The sequence below is a fragment of the Tremella mesenterica genome, assembly GCF_000271645.1.
Source record: "Tremella mesenterica DSM 1558 unplaced genomic scaffold TREMEscaffold_2, whole genome shotgun sequence".
NCBI lineage: Eukaryota > Fungi > Basidiomycota > Tremellomycetes > Tremellales > Tremellaceae > Tremella > Tremella mesenterica.
In genome coordinates this window covers 2,568,529-2,582,223 of record NW_006711226.1, presented here as the reverse complement: position 1 = coordinate 2,582,223, position 13,695 = coordinate 2,568,529, and the positions used below count along the sequence as shown (strand labels likewise).

At 44.2% G+C, this 13,695-nt stretch overlaps 5 protein-coding genes across 5 annotated transcripts; 2 read left to right on the top strand and 3 right to left on the bottom strand.

Annotated features, from left to right (window-relative positions):
• Positions 1–262: 262 nt before the first annotated feature.
• On the bottom strand, positions 263–1,670 carry TREMEDRAFT_67950 (putative glutathione peroxidase; the record flags this gene model as incomplete). Its single annotated transcript, XM_007002972.1, has 6 exons — positions 263–389; positions 634–722; positions 770–805; positions 1,052–1,193; positions 1,251–1,300; positions 1,551–1,670. 6 exons carry the CDS (start codon positions 1,668–1,670, stop codon positions 263–265), a joined length of 564 nt encoding a protein of 187 aa, XP_007003034.1.
• A 522-nt stretch (positions 1,671–2,192) lies between these two features.
• Positions 2,193–4,464, top strand: TREMEDRAFT_38064 (uncharacterized protein). The gene is made up of 2 exons (XM_007002449.1): positions 2,193–4,132; positions 4,179–4,464. Exons 1-2 carry the CDS (start codon positions 2,367–2,369, stop codon positions 4,279–4,281), a joined length of 1,869 nt encoding a protein of 622 aa, XP_007002511.1. The 5' UTR covers positions 2,193–2,366; the 3' UTR covers positions 4,282–4,464.
• A 106-nt stretch (positions 4,465–4,570) lies between these two features.
• TREMEDRAFT_28068 (uncharacterized protein) lies at positions 4,571–6,143 on the bottom strand (the record flags this gene model as incomplete). The annotated part of the gene is made up of 4 exons (XM_007002355.1): positions 4,571–4,691; positions 4,902–5,003; positions 5,176–5,318; positions 5,799–6,143. 4 exons carry the CDS (start codon positions 6,141–6,143, stop codon positions 4,571–4,573), a joined length of 711 nt encoding a protein of 236 aa, XP_007002417.1.
• A 368-nt stretch (positions 6,144–6,511) lies between these two features.
• On the bottom strand, positions 6,512–8,711 carry TREMEDRAFT_67947 (uncharacterized protein; the record flags this gene model as incomplete). The annotated part of the gene is made up of 11 exons (XM_007002971.1): positions 6,512–6,565; positions 6,610–6,951; positions 7,063–7,268; positions 7,348–7,512; positions 7,566–7,690; positions 7,733–7,819; positions 7,864–7,914; positions 7,958–8,052; positions 8,096–8,239; positions 8,290–8,559; positions 8,607–8,711. The coding sequence occupies 11 exons, from the start codon at positions 8,709–8,711 to the stop codon at positions 6,512–6,514; spliced, it is 1,644 nt and encodes a 547-aa protein (XP_007003033.1).
• Positions 8,712–9,292: 581 nt separating this feature from the next.
• On the top strand, positions 9,293–11,038 carry TREMEDRAFT_60671 (uncharacterized protein; the record flags this gene model as incomplete). The annotated part of the gene is made up of 1 exon (XM_007002835.1): positions 9,293–11,038. The coding sequence occupies one exon, from the start codon at positions 9,293–9,295 to the stop codon at positions 11,036–11,038; it is 1,746 nt and encodes a 581-aa protein (XP_007002897.1).
• Between the last annotated feature and the right edge of the window lie 2,657 nt (positions 11,039–13,695).

Sequence of the window (13,695 nt, the reverse complement as noted above, 5' to 3'; positions counted from 1 at the left end):
GGAGTTAGTTAGTTGGTTGTACATAGAGGGAAATGACGAATCCCAAATATCTTGATGACAATTTGATGAAGCCTTTACATTGGGAAGGACAATCTTCCCTGAGTAGATGAAGAAAAATTGGCATAGTACTAGACAGGATTATTCATTTGACAACCTTGCAATATCAAAAAAATTCAACACCTCACTAAGACATATAAAAGATCAAATGTCCAATTACGCATGGTGTACTGTACCACCCCAAAGAAATCTTCGTGAAAATTGATCAAGCCTCAGGTGCCGGTTCCGAGAGAAGTTTCTCGATATCACCCTTGAATGACTCTGGCTTAGTATTGGGTGAATAACGATGGATGACATTCCCTTTTCTATCAATGAGGAATTTGGTGAAGTTCCTATTGGTCAATATCGCCATCCTATGACCTTTCTTGATATCTATCCCGTTCTGACGATGTCTCACTCAGATGGAGTTTCGTTACTCAGAGGAGATTTCGTTACTCAGAAAATGTCGGATGAACGCAACGAATACGTGAACAAATTCTTGGGGGATGAGCAAGTCTATAATGACAAGACAGGTGAAAGTGAGGATTAAACGAGGGGATATGGAGTGGGGAAGAGGCGTAATCAACATGGACTGACCACTTGATATTGGTCGTCCCGGCCACACCGGGCATTTTAGCTTTCAACCACGCAAAAACTTCGTTCATATTTTTACCATTCACATCGGACTATTTATGAGCATTTATGAGGAGAAATGGGGATGAGAGGAACTCACTTTGGCCATGAGGGGGAAGGTTACTCCGTGGTTGACCTGATGTCAGTATGTGTACACAAAGGTTTTCGTTTTCGGTTGTTCGACTATCTGGTACCCATCGAACAGAATTGTTCTTGAGACACACGGTCGCTTTCATATCTAACGGCGGGACTGATGTTGACAACACCACAGAATCCAGGAAAGGAGAGGAATCAGAAAGAATGCATATTCCTTTCTTTTTGTAAGGAAGGGGAGGGGGTGCGATGAAGAGTCTGAGTTACGAAAGAGATGATCGCCACTCACTTGACAAAACGAAGCAATACCATCATCATCCAACGGTTCTTGATGTGCGAATTGATCACATGGAAATCCCAATACTTCTAAACCTTGATCATGATAAGTCTTGTACAACGACTCCAGATCTGTATATTGAGGAGTGAAACCGCTTCTCATTAGCCCCAAACCCAAACCCGTTTGGCCCTCTGAGATTTTGTGAACATACCATTTGCTAGCGGTATTGATGATAAGCACGACTTTGCCTTTGAATTGACTCTACCCATATAAGCTCTGACCGTGCTTCTTATTACGGTGATTTATGTATGTACTATGATGACGATCATGGAATGTCTCATTTACGAAACATATTCTGACCCGATGATCCGATGAGCATGAATAAGAAGAAGCGACCATCTTCGAGTGGAATCGTTCTCAGATTTGATACTTGAATGGGATGAATGACAGGTGATAAGAGAAGGAAGACAAAGACAGAGAAGAGGAGAGAGAGAGAAAGGAAACAACTGACAAAATCAAGTTCTTTCTTTCCCGGTAAAGTAGCTTTAAGATCGTAGAAAGACTTTGCCCTTATTTCAGGGGAAATACTTTCGAACCCTACCATACTGGATAAAGAAGATAACAAAGGCATCTTGTTTATTCTTCGTTGTTTGTATGTGGAATGAAGTAAGGTGGCGGTAAAGATACGTATGGTGAAAATAAGATATACGGTTGTTTAGAAGGAAGAGATCTGATCATCAGCACGGTCCTCCGTCTTCTACGTACACGGACTTGCCTGTGTGAACCACCTGAAAGGGTTATAAAGTTGATACTGATTCTGAATAAACGATTATAAGTTGTGGAGATTGTTGTCGGTACATTCCAAGAGATTCTATGAATTATTATATGGGACGATGATGTCGTCTTCACTCCTCCCTCTCTGGGACCGTCGCCTATGGCCCGTGGAAAGTTCAAACGCCGGATGGTCGTCGATTATCCGGGAAAGACGGAAACGGTTTAGATGTCAGAGCTGACGTAATCAGACTGTTCCTGAATAGAACATGACGTGGCATACTCGGAGGCTGAACGGCGAACGCCGCCTTCGTCTCCTTCAACAAAGGTCGACCGCAGCATGTTCAAAGACTCCTCCAAGTATTCACCATTCCAGCTACCACCTACTCACAACCTCCCCTCTCACCACATCATCCCCATATTCCTGGGCTTTTTACTATTCGGACTCTTATCCCAGAAATCCTCAATTCTTAACAGTCAAGCAAAACATTGAAAATCGACTTGACTTATTCACAAGACAAGACAAGGTTCCCCCGACTCCAACCCCAACCTCACCATGCGCCCCCTTCCATTCCTCCTCCCGCTTCTTCCAACCCTAATAACCGCGTTCTATCTCCCTGGCTCAGCTCCAAGAGATTACGCACCCGGAGAACGTATCGATGTTTTCGTCAACACTCTCACACCCATGTTAAATTCCAAACTTCATTCTCTCATTTCACATGATTATTACGACCCTCGATTTCATTTCTGTCAACCTGAAGGAGGACCTAAAAAACAACCTGAATCTTTAGGTTCTATACTTTTCGGAGATCGTATTTTAACATCACCATACGATATTAAAATGTTAGAAAATTCAACTTGTCAAACATTATGTCGTTCAAACGTTCCTCGAGACGATGCGAAATTCATAAATGATCGTATTCGTGAAGATTATGGATTAAATTTAATAATCGATGGATTACCAAGTGGAGAAATGAAAAGAGATTCAAAAACTGGTGAAATCTTTTTAGATGCTCAAGGTTTTAATCTTGGTGATGATGATACCTTACCAGATTCACCTTCACTCAACAATCATTATGATATTTTCGTTCAATATCATTCAAGAGATTATCAACATTTTAGAGTTGTTGGAGTATTAGTTTATCCACGTTCTGTCGATTCCATGATAATAGGAGAAGATTCACCGAATTGTTTTTCCGATAAACCTTTTTATTTATCTGAAAATAACGATAATCAACTTTATTACACTTATTCGATTTCTTTCATACCTTCTGAAATTCCTTGGGGTTTGAGATGGGATATGTATTTACACGTTTTCGATCCTAAAATCCATTGGTTTTCACTCATAAACTCTTTGGTGATCGTCTCTTTTTTGATTTTCATGGTAGCTATGATACTTTATCGTACTATTTCAAAAGATATTTCAAGATATAACGCTATAGATTTAGCTGAAGATGTTCAAGAAGATTACGGTTGGAAATTAGTTCATGGAGAAGTTTTCAGAATGCCAAATCGACCAATTTTACTTTCGGTTTGTGTTGGAACTGGTACACATTTAATTTTAATGTGTATAGTAACACTCATATTCGCTCTGTTAGGATTTTTATCACCTTCAAATCGTGGTTCTTTAGCTACGGTACTTTTGATATGTTGGACGATATTCGGTTGTGTAGGAGGATATACATCAGCTCGTACATATTCTTCTTTAGGTGGAGAGAATTGGAAATCAAATATCGTTTTAACATCAATACTTTTTCCAATCGTAACTTTCTCAATAATCGGTTTACTCAATTTATTCTTAGTATTCGCTTCGGCATCAGGAGCAGTTCCATTCGGTACTATCCTAGCTGTTCTTTTACTTTGGTTTTTGATTTCGGTACCATTATCGATCGTAGGTTATTTCTATGGAATGAAACATGGTCCTTTTTCAAACCCGATTCGAACACATCCAATCCCAAGACAAATACCACCTAAACCTTGGTATCTCGAACCTATTCAATCGGCAATATTAGGTGGTATCCTTCCTTTCGGAGCGGCGTTCGTAGAATTATATTTCGTCTTATCCAGTTTATTCGGTAATCGAGCTTATTACGCGTTCGGATTTTTATTCCTCACTTTTTCCGTGGTGGCTTTGACCACAGCGACGGTCAGCGTTTTGTTCGTTTATTTCATATTATGCGCAGAGGAATATAGATGGCATTGGAGATCATTTTTGATAGGTGGTGGAAGTTCGTTTTGGTTGTTTGCGTATGGAGTTTGGTATTGGGCTTCTAGGTTGAGTTTGGATTCTTTCACCTCTGTGGTTTTATATTTCGGATATCTGTGAGTACAATTTATGTCTTAAACTCGACTAAGCGCTGAAGTTAAGATTCTTATTCTCTTTACTCGATTTTCTCATAGGTGGTTCGATCGGCTTCATCGCCTCGTACTTCGCCGTCAGAAGGTTATACGGGTCTATACGGGTGGATTAGTTACGTCACCCCTTAGGGTCAGATAACAGCTTGATGGTGGTAGAGAGGAGAAGGAGAGGAGAAGGAGAGGAGAAGGAGAGGAGAAGGTGAGGGGGGGACTTTGAGAGAGAGCGTAACGAAAGGAAACGACAAAATTATACATTCGACACGTAGAACATGTCCATCTGCATGGATTCCATCTTTAGTACACACTTCATATAACGGATTTCAACCCAAAGATTAATTTATTCTTCACAAGCTCATATTGACAAGTGGACAAAAGTCTGTATAATGAGAAAAAAACCATGCTTTAAGACGAAGCTGTTGCTGCTCGGTGTTTGGCAGCAATCTGAATCATTTCCGAATTGCTGAGTGTGATCACCTTTTCCGTTGGAGGGTTAGCAGCAAGATGGGCTATACACGCTCCGACGCTGTATAGTCAGTCAAGTATTCGTGAGTTTTACAGAAACACATCTTTCCGGGGGAAAAGAAAGTCCCTAGCCCATCCCAGCCCATGAGGTCGAAGATCACGAGATGCCAAGGAGAGGAAAAGTGAGGAATGCCAAACACCTCAAACGTGTGAGGATAGGATGCAACTGAGGAGAAAGATGTACCAGGAAGAATCAATGGACGACACTCACTCGTCTGAGTCAATAGCCAACATACTTGATCCAGGTCCACCCAAAGATAAATAAGCACGAATGGTTTTGGTGACCAAGAATTCTGTTTTTCGAGTATATCCTCTGACCTATCAGATTGACTCTCTCAAAGTGTTATCAGTCTCAGTCTGAATCTGATATCCCAAGTGACTGACTTCAATGAGGAAATGGAGATAAGATTGAACCTCCTCAAAGGGTATTGATAAGATGAATTAGGATAGTGGGGAAAAACATGTAAAGAATTCTAAAAATTCACCTATCACCTAATAACAAAGCAGGTCGTAAAATGATACAATGATCAAAACCAATTTCTTTGACCGCATCTTCTAATTGACCTTTCATTTTTGTATAATGAAACCAAGAAGAACTGTCTGATCCGGTTGAAGAAACGAGAATATACTGTGGTATCAGATATATTCTTTCTTTCAACGATCATCATCGATCTACCCCACATCTCCACATGTTAGAAGTGGGTTATTATGAGATATACCATTGGATTGATGTAGCATGTGCGAGTCGTCAAAACTGATTGCGGGAAGAAGGATGTACATTTTACTGCATCTCCGTTTTTTTCGGACCCACAAAAATGATCAAGAAAATGAAAAAGAAAGAGTGTCGAACTCTCCCACTCGTGGTGTCTAACATTCAGGAGTGGGGTGGAGGAACAATAATAAAACCATTATCACTAGTGAAGCTGATAGTATCACGAAGGACAGAGTATATATCCCGTCCTTCATCCATCCGAAGATCGAGTACAAATTCCCCAAGAGAGAGAGAGATTGTGAACCCCGAGAAACAGAGGACACAGAGACAAGAAATCCACAGAGATTGAAAGAAAGTTATGAAGGAGATTATAAGAGAGTAAAAATATTGACTCACAGTACTAACACCATCCTCTTTCGCTTTCTTTGCCAAATCCCGATTCAAATCTAAATCTATTTTCTTCTGTTTCTCCATTCCACCAGCTTGAGCGATCGTAGTTCCTAAACAACTGACGAATACACCCATTTTCTCGCCCACTTTCTCGTTGACTACTGAGAACAAATCAGGACGTTCTTTTTGTTCCCATTTTATTTGAGGGTTCGTAGGGGTGGTAAGGGGGATAGAACGTCGAGCAAAGGTTGTTATCGAGAATGGAATGGAAGAGGAGAATAGAGAGAGTAGGGTGGATTTACCGGTGAGACCGGTGGCTCCTACTAGAGTGACTGGGATAGGGGATGACATTTTTTGTTGTTCTGATGGTTTCAGACTTGAAAGAGTGTTGATAAGATGGATGCAAGATGAAGAGAGTTGAAGGGTTGAACATGGAAGTGGTCAGATCGGACAAGCTTGCGTGGCGTCGTTCAGTTTGACCGCCGGTCATCGGTTGCGGATACTCGGCTCTAACCGGTAACCGGAAAGATAAGTATCGTTCAGATTATGGACTATGAGACAAGCAAAGATACATGACAGAGATGATACCATCAGAGCATGCAAGATCCAATGCGTTCGATTCGAAACACAGATGTTCCAAGCGGGGTAAGTCATCGCAGACACTTCCCCTCCGGACCTCGATGCTCCACAACACCATGTGTACGGGGCACGACAAAACCTTACTCCTTCTCTTTCTCCTTCTTTTCCGCATACTTGAGTAGAGCTTCCCGAGGCTGCATTGTCAGTATCACAATCTACACAAAGAAAAACCACTCACATCCTCCGCCGGATCAATCTTTTCAGAAAACAACGACTGTACGAAACCTTGTGTCGTACTTCCCCCCACCCTCCCCCCTCTGCCCACACCGCTGACAGGTTCCATCGGCTTGAACTTCTTACTCCTCTTCTCCTTCTGATGTAGCGATTCACCGTATTTTTTATCTGCGAACATTGGCAGAGCCTCGGGTGTGTAAATGACGGGATTGAGGTCGGCGACGGAGAATGAGATGTCTCGAGGGGCTGTACGGGGCATTTTGGCAAGCGGTAGAAGCGCGCCGTGGATCGATGAATGAGGAGAGTAAAGGACATGGACAGCTCCTGTACTGAGACTGGCAAAGATCTTTTTTCGTCAGTGGTGAACTAAGCTGTTAAAAGGACACAGGGGCAGCTTGAATGAAGACGGGCAACGAGTGATAGCACGGAGGAAAGGTCCACGTCGAATTGTACCTACCTGATTAATCCTCGAATGCCACAATACCCTCACTACCGATCCTTCTCCAAGAGGTAACTTTCTCTGCACCGCCAGATCATCTCCAGAAAGAAATACCAAACTCCCTTTCTGACCTTTTGGCGCAGCAGTACCCGTTAAAACAATTCGATCATCAGGTGAGAAGATGACGTTGGTATCGGGATATATATTCCCTAGATCTGAGGCCACTGCCAAAGGCTTTCTTATGGATCGTATATCCCACACAAAAGGTCAGCTCGCAGGAAATACATATCAAACACAGCTCACGTTTGACAGTATCATCCCCTCCTCTCGTTGTTATCCTATGACCATCCCGAGCAAAAGCGAGGCCTGTTGTCTCGGTATTTTTCGTATGAGCGGTTTCGTTGGATAGATTAGATCTGGCGAAATTTGACGATGTGTTCCAGATATGTAACGTGCCATCGAGGCATGCTATGTGTTCAACGACCAGCGCCAACAGTATCATCTGAAAGGACAAGACTTACCCCCAGCTACCATTTTACCATCATGACTCCACCCACAAGCCGTCACTCGTGTTCTAGCCCCTCGCTCTTTTGACTTGACTACTATCACTTGTTTTTGTTTTCTCTTGTTGGCCACATCCCATATTCTCCTTGATCAGTGATTTCACATGAGGAGACTATGGACACACCGTAAGGTCGAGTCATTCGAACAGGTCAAGAATTGTGTCTTGTCCAAAGGATGATATGATCCGGCGTTGATTTCAGCTGTGTGGCCTCTTTCTTGTCAACTCTCTGACAACTCCAGTCGTAGCTGACTCACTGAGTATTTTTCATATCCCTCAAGTAAACATCCCCCTTGTTGAACTCGATCCTATGATCAGCAGCCTTCGTTGACGGTTAAAAAACAAACCCACTCCTCATCTCCGTCTCTACTGAAGATCTTCGGCTGGACAGTGCCAGAAATGATCAACAAATGTTGTCCGTCCAGAGAGTAGTCAAGGTCGCGGACCTAGGCTCAGCGATCACTCCTGGGACGGAGAGAAGCGACTCACATGATAATTCCCATTGGCTTCGAACGACTTGAATGGCTTCAATCTAGCGTCCATTCCTCCAAAATCCCACAATTTGGTATCATAGTCATGTGATCCCGTCGCCAGTCGAGCACCTGGAGGGTCCACAGCAAGGGCGGTCACCACCTTTTTTGTCAGCTTTCGATTCTCTCAAGACAAGTTCAAGGGACACACACCTTCGTATGATCTTTCAAGACGATCTCATGTGATATAGGCGTCCGATCCACCTCTTCCTCTTCCTCATCCTCCTCTCCATATTCATCCCCCTCATCCTGTCCTCCGTCCTCGTCGGCTTTCCGCTTCCCGTTCGACGGGGGCGCAGGTCCTATCTCCTCGTCGTCCGACTCGTCCTGTGAAGCTGTGAATACAGGCTGTGAGGGTCCAGGCTCCGGGGACACCGCTTTGATCTCGGGCTTTTGAGCGGGGGGAGAAGGAGGAGGAGGAGACTGCACAGGTTAGATTAAAACGGTGAGAATATGTGAGAAAAACTTACGAGGACGACTTCGCTTCTTTTTGTGGTTGCGACTTTGGCTGATAAGTTAACAGGACCAGTCTTGGCTTTCTTGCCAAAGGCCATGGGGAGTCCGAAAGCGTCCATGCTGGCCAGAGTCAGGTACTTATTGTCAAAGTGTGAAGGTTGAAAGAGATCGAGGATCGACGCGTTTGGCGGTGACCGAGTGTGGCATTCTCATCGCCGGAGCTTCTAAAACTTGCCAAGATGAATGCTGTGCCAGCGGTAGTTCATTGCTATGGCGACAAGTCACTCAGTGAGTGAGAGTGCGTCGAGTAGAATCATCAGAGCCTTGTAGTAAGTCATGGCATGTCAGGCATTATCCTGGCTAGATTGGGATTGGAAGCATGTCTTATAGTACTCAGGGAGAGCGCAAGTCAAATTTTTATTGACGAGTTATCGGAGACAGTCAACACCACTTCCTGTCCGTGCGCTACTTCTAGATGACCAATATCTTAGCACTGCTAACACAGCCTTGAGGAATCTCAGCTTAGAACTCCACAGAAACCTTTCAGCTTAGTTTGGAAAAGGACAATGGTAAGAATGTCAAAATGATGCCCCAAGAACCAAACCAAATGCAGTGCTGCTGATTCTCATGGCTATATAGGGGGGCACTGTAGCCATAGTCTGTCAAGTATTTGCCACCGTATAGAATTCATAAACTGATCATGTCCTCAATCACCGGGAAGAAACAATGGCCCTCGGATGTTTTTCGTCCCCCATTTTGGTCCCCTGCAGACAAAAACATTGAAGGCACTACAGGGGACATTGTTAATGTCCCCTCTGAAGGTGTGAGGAGCATGGCATCTGACTCTTCCTCACGCCCTCAAGAACCTGAGGAAGAAGATCCAGGAAGTGACTATGACAGTGATGGTGACCATTTTATTCTATATGATCAAGATACAACGGGTGACAAAGAATTCCCTCCAGGTGTTACTGATGTCAAGGCTTTCAGGCCATTGAGTGTTTTCACTTATAGAAAGCATATTAGAGCTGCATACCAATCTATTGGGGATGGGTGGAATAAAAATTCACTCGAAACTTTAGCCATTGCTCCAGCGCTTTTGTGGGCTGAGCCTCTTGTAATCCCCTTTGAGCCCACATCGACTGACGTCAAGACTTCCAAAGAACCGCTTGTAATGGCAGCAAGTCAAATGCCAAAACCTGCTGACAGGGAGCCCACTGAGAAGCAGAAGCTCCTTGACATGATTTTTGAAAGAGCCCGAGGCTTAAGCACAGAGATTCCTGCAACTGTCTCGGCTTGGGAGAATTATCTGATCAAAGCGGTCCGACTGATTCGGAGGGAATCAAGACAGCCCCCTTTCAAATACAGCGATTGGCGAGTGATCATCGACGGTTTGCCCAACACAATGGACGTGTCAAATGTGCAAAACTTCCGACGTCCTTACTGGGCACCCATATCCTCACTACACAAGATTGATGTACAACTTTCCGGTCCAGAGAAGGACATGTTAGATACCAAAGGCATCCGCATGAATGTTGAAATGAGTGGACGAACACTTACTGAACAAGTAGAGGCAGAGATCCGGCGCAGGGCAAGTTTTGGACACAGTTCTCATGGCTGGATTCGACGACAGCTGGGATGGATCTACCCAGGACCACGAAATTACTGGGACAGCTGCCGTGTGTCAGCCGCAATGCATGAGGTCTTATCTGATCCTGAGTACGGACAAATCCCCTACTCTTTCCAGATAACAGTCAAACCCCTGGACAGCTCTTTAAAGCATGATGGGTCTTGGAACCCCACTCCTGACAATGAGACCACGAATGGTCCGGTGGCGTGGCATACCCCTAGACCGGAAGCCACCAATTCTGGTGTGCACGGTCACTCGGATTTGACAGAAGACAATTTGAAAACAGCAGGTGAGAACACAGAGTTTCAAGGCAGAGTTTATCAAATCACAATTCAAGGTACCAAAGTGAAAGTTCCAGAGTGCCCTAAAGTCGAAGTTGTCCAGGAATACTTGTGCACACCTGACCAGTCTCAAAACAAAGGGACAAAGGTATATCTGTCCCGTTGGCCAGAACCACAGGAGGCGACGCCCGTAGAGGTAGAGGGAGGGGAGAGGAAGCAAACGAAGTCGGAGGCTGAGACGATGTTGGAGAAGGACGAAGAATTGAGGGCTGAGGGTGTAACAAGGGGCGAGGATGGAATAACGAAAGAAAGACAAGGACAAGCAGGAATGGAAATCTCGGTAAGAGTGGAGGCGAGCAGTCAGCCAGGAGTAGGAGACAAAGAGGACAAAGTCGAGTGTCCACCAGGTGTTTCGAGCAGAGAAGATGGTAGGACGTTGCTGGGAAGACGGGAGGATGACCGGATTGTCAATAGTAATCATGATCTCCTCCCTGGACTACTGGAGGGAGAAGATCCGGAGGATTGTGTTACGGAGTAACAACGAATCGAGAGAACTCCATCGAGTTCGACGGATTAGGAAAGAGTACGGCGAGAGTTGGAGGCAGTGCTGCAGTAGGTAGGGACGGGTTTTCCCTTTTCGAGATTTCCCCACTGGGTCTGCTCAAAAGCGGTTTTTCACCTGTCCGAGTATGTACATAGACGCTTGCAGTAGGACTGAGAGGAGGACACGGACACCTGTAGACAGTATATAGTACAATCAGCAAAGTACCAACTTTGCTGATTCTTCAATATCATTCTTTGGCTACATCGATTGCAGAGGAGACACGATCCATTAGCACCAGAGCCCCTAGATTTCTACGAGACCTCCATCGAGTTCAACCCAACCTGCGACCTAGTCATCGTGTTTCCAGTACCGTTACAGATTGACAATGAGTAATGGCAGTTATGACTCCCTTCACGGACTACTGGAGAAGGATCGTCTATGACAACTGAGGGTAGATTATTCCCCACACGACAATGTTCACATAGCGGTAAGACATTGATATTGATGACTCACCTCACTTCCATTCTCGACCCACAAGCAAGACCATACTGTGGGCTCTCTTGTATAAACGTTGAATAGTGATTTTCTGACCGGATATCGATAAATTCTGTGAGTCCCTACGTGGTAAGATTACCACAATAATTACCATTTTTGTCCAACCCGACTTCCGGTCGTTCTCAAGTATACATGTCATTCAGCTTTGCCTTCTTTGATGTGATTGAAGGTAAACGGAAAGAATGGCTTCTAGATTATATGAAGGTCACATGATGTGAAGGGACTGCGCCTGGGCCTGTATGTCGGAATGTGCGTGACTCCTCAGTCGTTTTCGGAAGAAAGAGAGGTAAAAGTGTATTCGTTGGAGACCGGCTCGGTGAGTGTGAGGAGATACAAATATCGGGACTTCACCTGTGGTACGCATGAAGGATGTGATTCTTCCAATCATTAGGATTTGACTCAAGCTCTTGAGCTGTGATATGTCATCTTGTTTCTCCCTGAAGGGGATATTGGAGTGTCATGAATGACGCCATCACGTGTTCCTTGTTGCGCAAAACAAGTTCAACCTCCACTTCCGTGTTTTAATATTTCACCTCTGCTCTCATGCCTATCAGGCATAAACTCCAAGTATCATTCTAGTATGTCGGTGCTTAGCTCCCATGCCTGCAAGGCATAAGTCCCCAGTAATTCTCTAGTCTCTAGTCCCTCTGTTCTAATGCCTGCTAAGGCATAATCTCTCAGTCTCTTGTTCTCGCAGCACTTCTATGGTCTGCATAGTTCCTCATCGATCACCTTCGACAAAGTCGAGCGACTTCCGGCGCATCCCGTAGGATGTCATAGTAGGACGTAGGTAAACGCAGATATGGCATCGTAGGATATCAGTGGTTATCGGTGGGATGCAAGGCAATGCATGCAGGACAGTGCAGGACGGTTCAGGACGCTCGTATTCCGCAGGTCTGCACGAGCCTCTTGGAAAAGGCTGATTTGTCTATATAAACCCTATCTTGTACTTTGTAGTCTTCTTTAGTTCTTGATCAAAAGTCATTTCCATTGCCACCCTTTTTGGAGTCCAGTCCAGTTCCTCTAACCTTGTAAGACAAGCCAGAGACATTCCTTGGGTCACAGTCCCATTCCTTGTTGGACTCAGTCTTGTTATCTTAAGTATATTCCTTGTCACTCCTAGTCCTTGTCCCCTTGTCCTTTGTCCTCTGTCCCAGGGTGGGCAGTATCCTTGACAGTATCAAGAACTCACTCCTTTGTCCTTGCTTGTCTACTACTCTTTAGGTCTAGTTTATACCCTTGTTAAACAGCTTCAAGAAACAATCATCAACTTCAACACTACTAAGAACACTTTGGTCTTCAATAAACAGAAACAACTATAGTACATCTTTCACTTCAGTTTGAGAAAGAAATTAAGAAAACATTTTGGTCTTCAATTAGAATTTGATAAAACAAAACAATAATGTATAAACACTTCAGCTAAGTAATTGATTATGTCAGACCCTATCCCCATTACTCCTGACATCCAACCCCAAGTCATCCCTTCTGCTGAAGATATCCTCCAGGAGATGCAAGCCCGCATCATCCATCTTGAACAAGAACTACTTAATGCACAGGTTCACTCTCACTCTCACTCTCACTCCACTCCCACCTTCACAAAGGAACCAAAGATAACTTCACCACCGCCCTTCAGTGGCCGTAAAGATGAAGCTCTGGTATTTCTTTTGAAGTGTGACACAGTCTTCAATACCCAGCCCCGCACCTATGCTCTTGATCAATCCAAGATTGCCTTCACCTCAAATCTCCTCAAGGATGAAGCTTATCAGTGGTACATGCCTCATGCTATGAACCATACTGGAACTCGTCCTGAATGGGTTGACAACTGGGAAGCTTTCAAAAAGGAATTTGAAAAGACATTTGGTGATTCCGACATCATTGAGACATCACGTCACAAACTCAAGACACTCAAGCAAAACAAGTCAGCATCAGAGTATGCGGCTCTCTTTGAAAAGCATGCAGCCTTTCTTCATTGGAATGATGAGGCGCTCCGCCATGCCTATTTTGATGGATTGAAGGAAGATGTGAAGGATAAGATTCTTACACCAAATGACTTCAAGACTCTCAAGGATCTCATCAACAAGTCTATCATTTGGGAC

Coding starts and splice junctions, on each gene's coding strand:
- TREMEDRAFT_38064 (XM_007002449.1), top strand. CDS start 2,367: ATGCGCCCCCTTCCATTCCTCCTCCCGCTTCTTCCAACCCTAATAACC. Junction 4,133..4,178: donor GTTTTATATTTCGGATATCT/GTGAGTACAATT, acceptor GCTGAAGTTAAG/ATTCTTATTCTCTTTACTCG.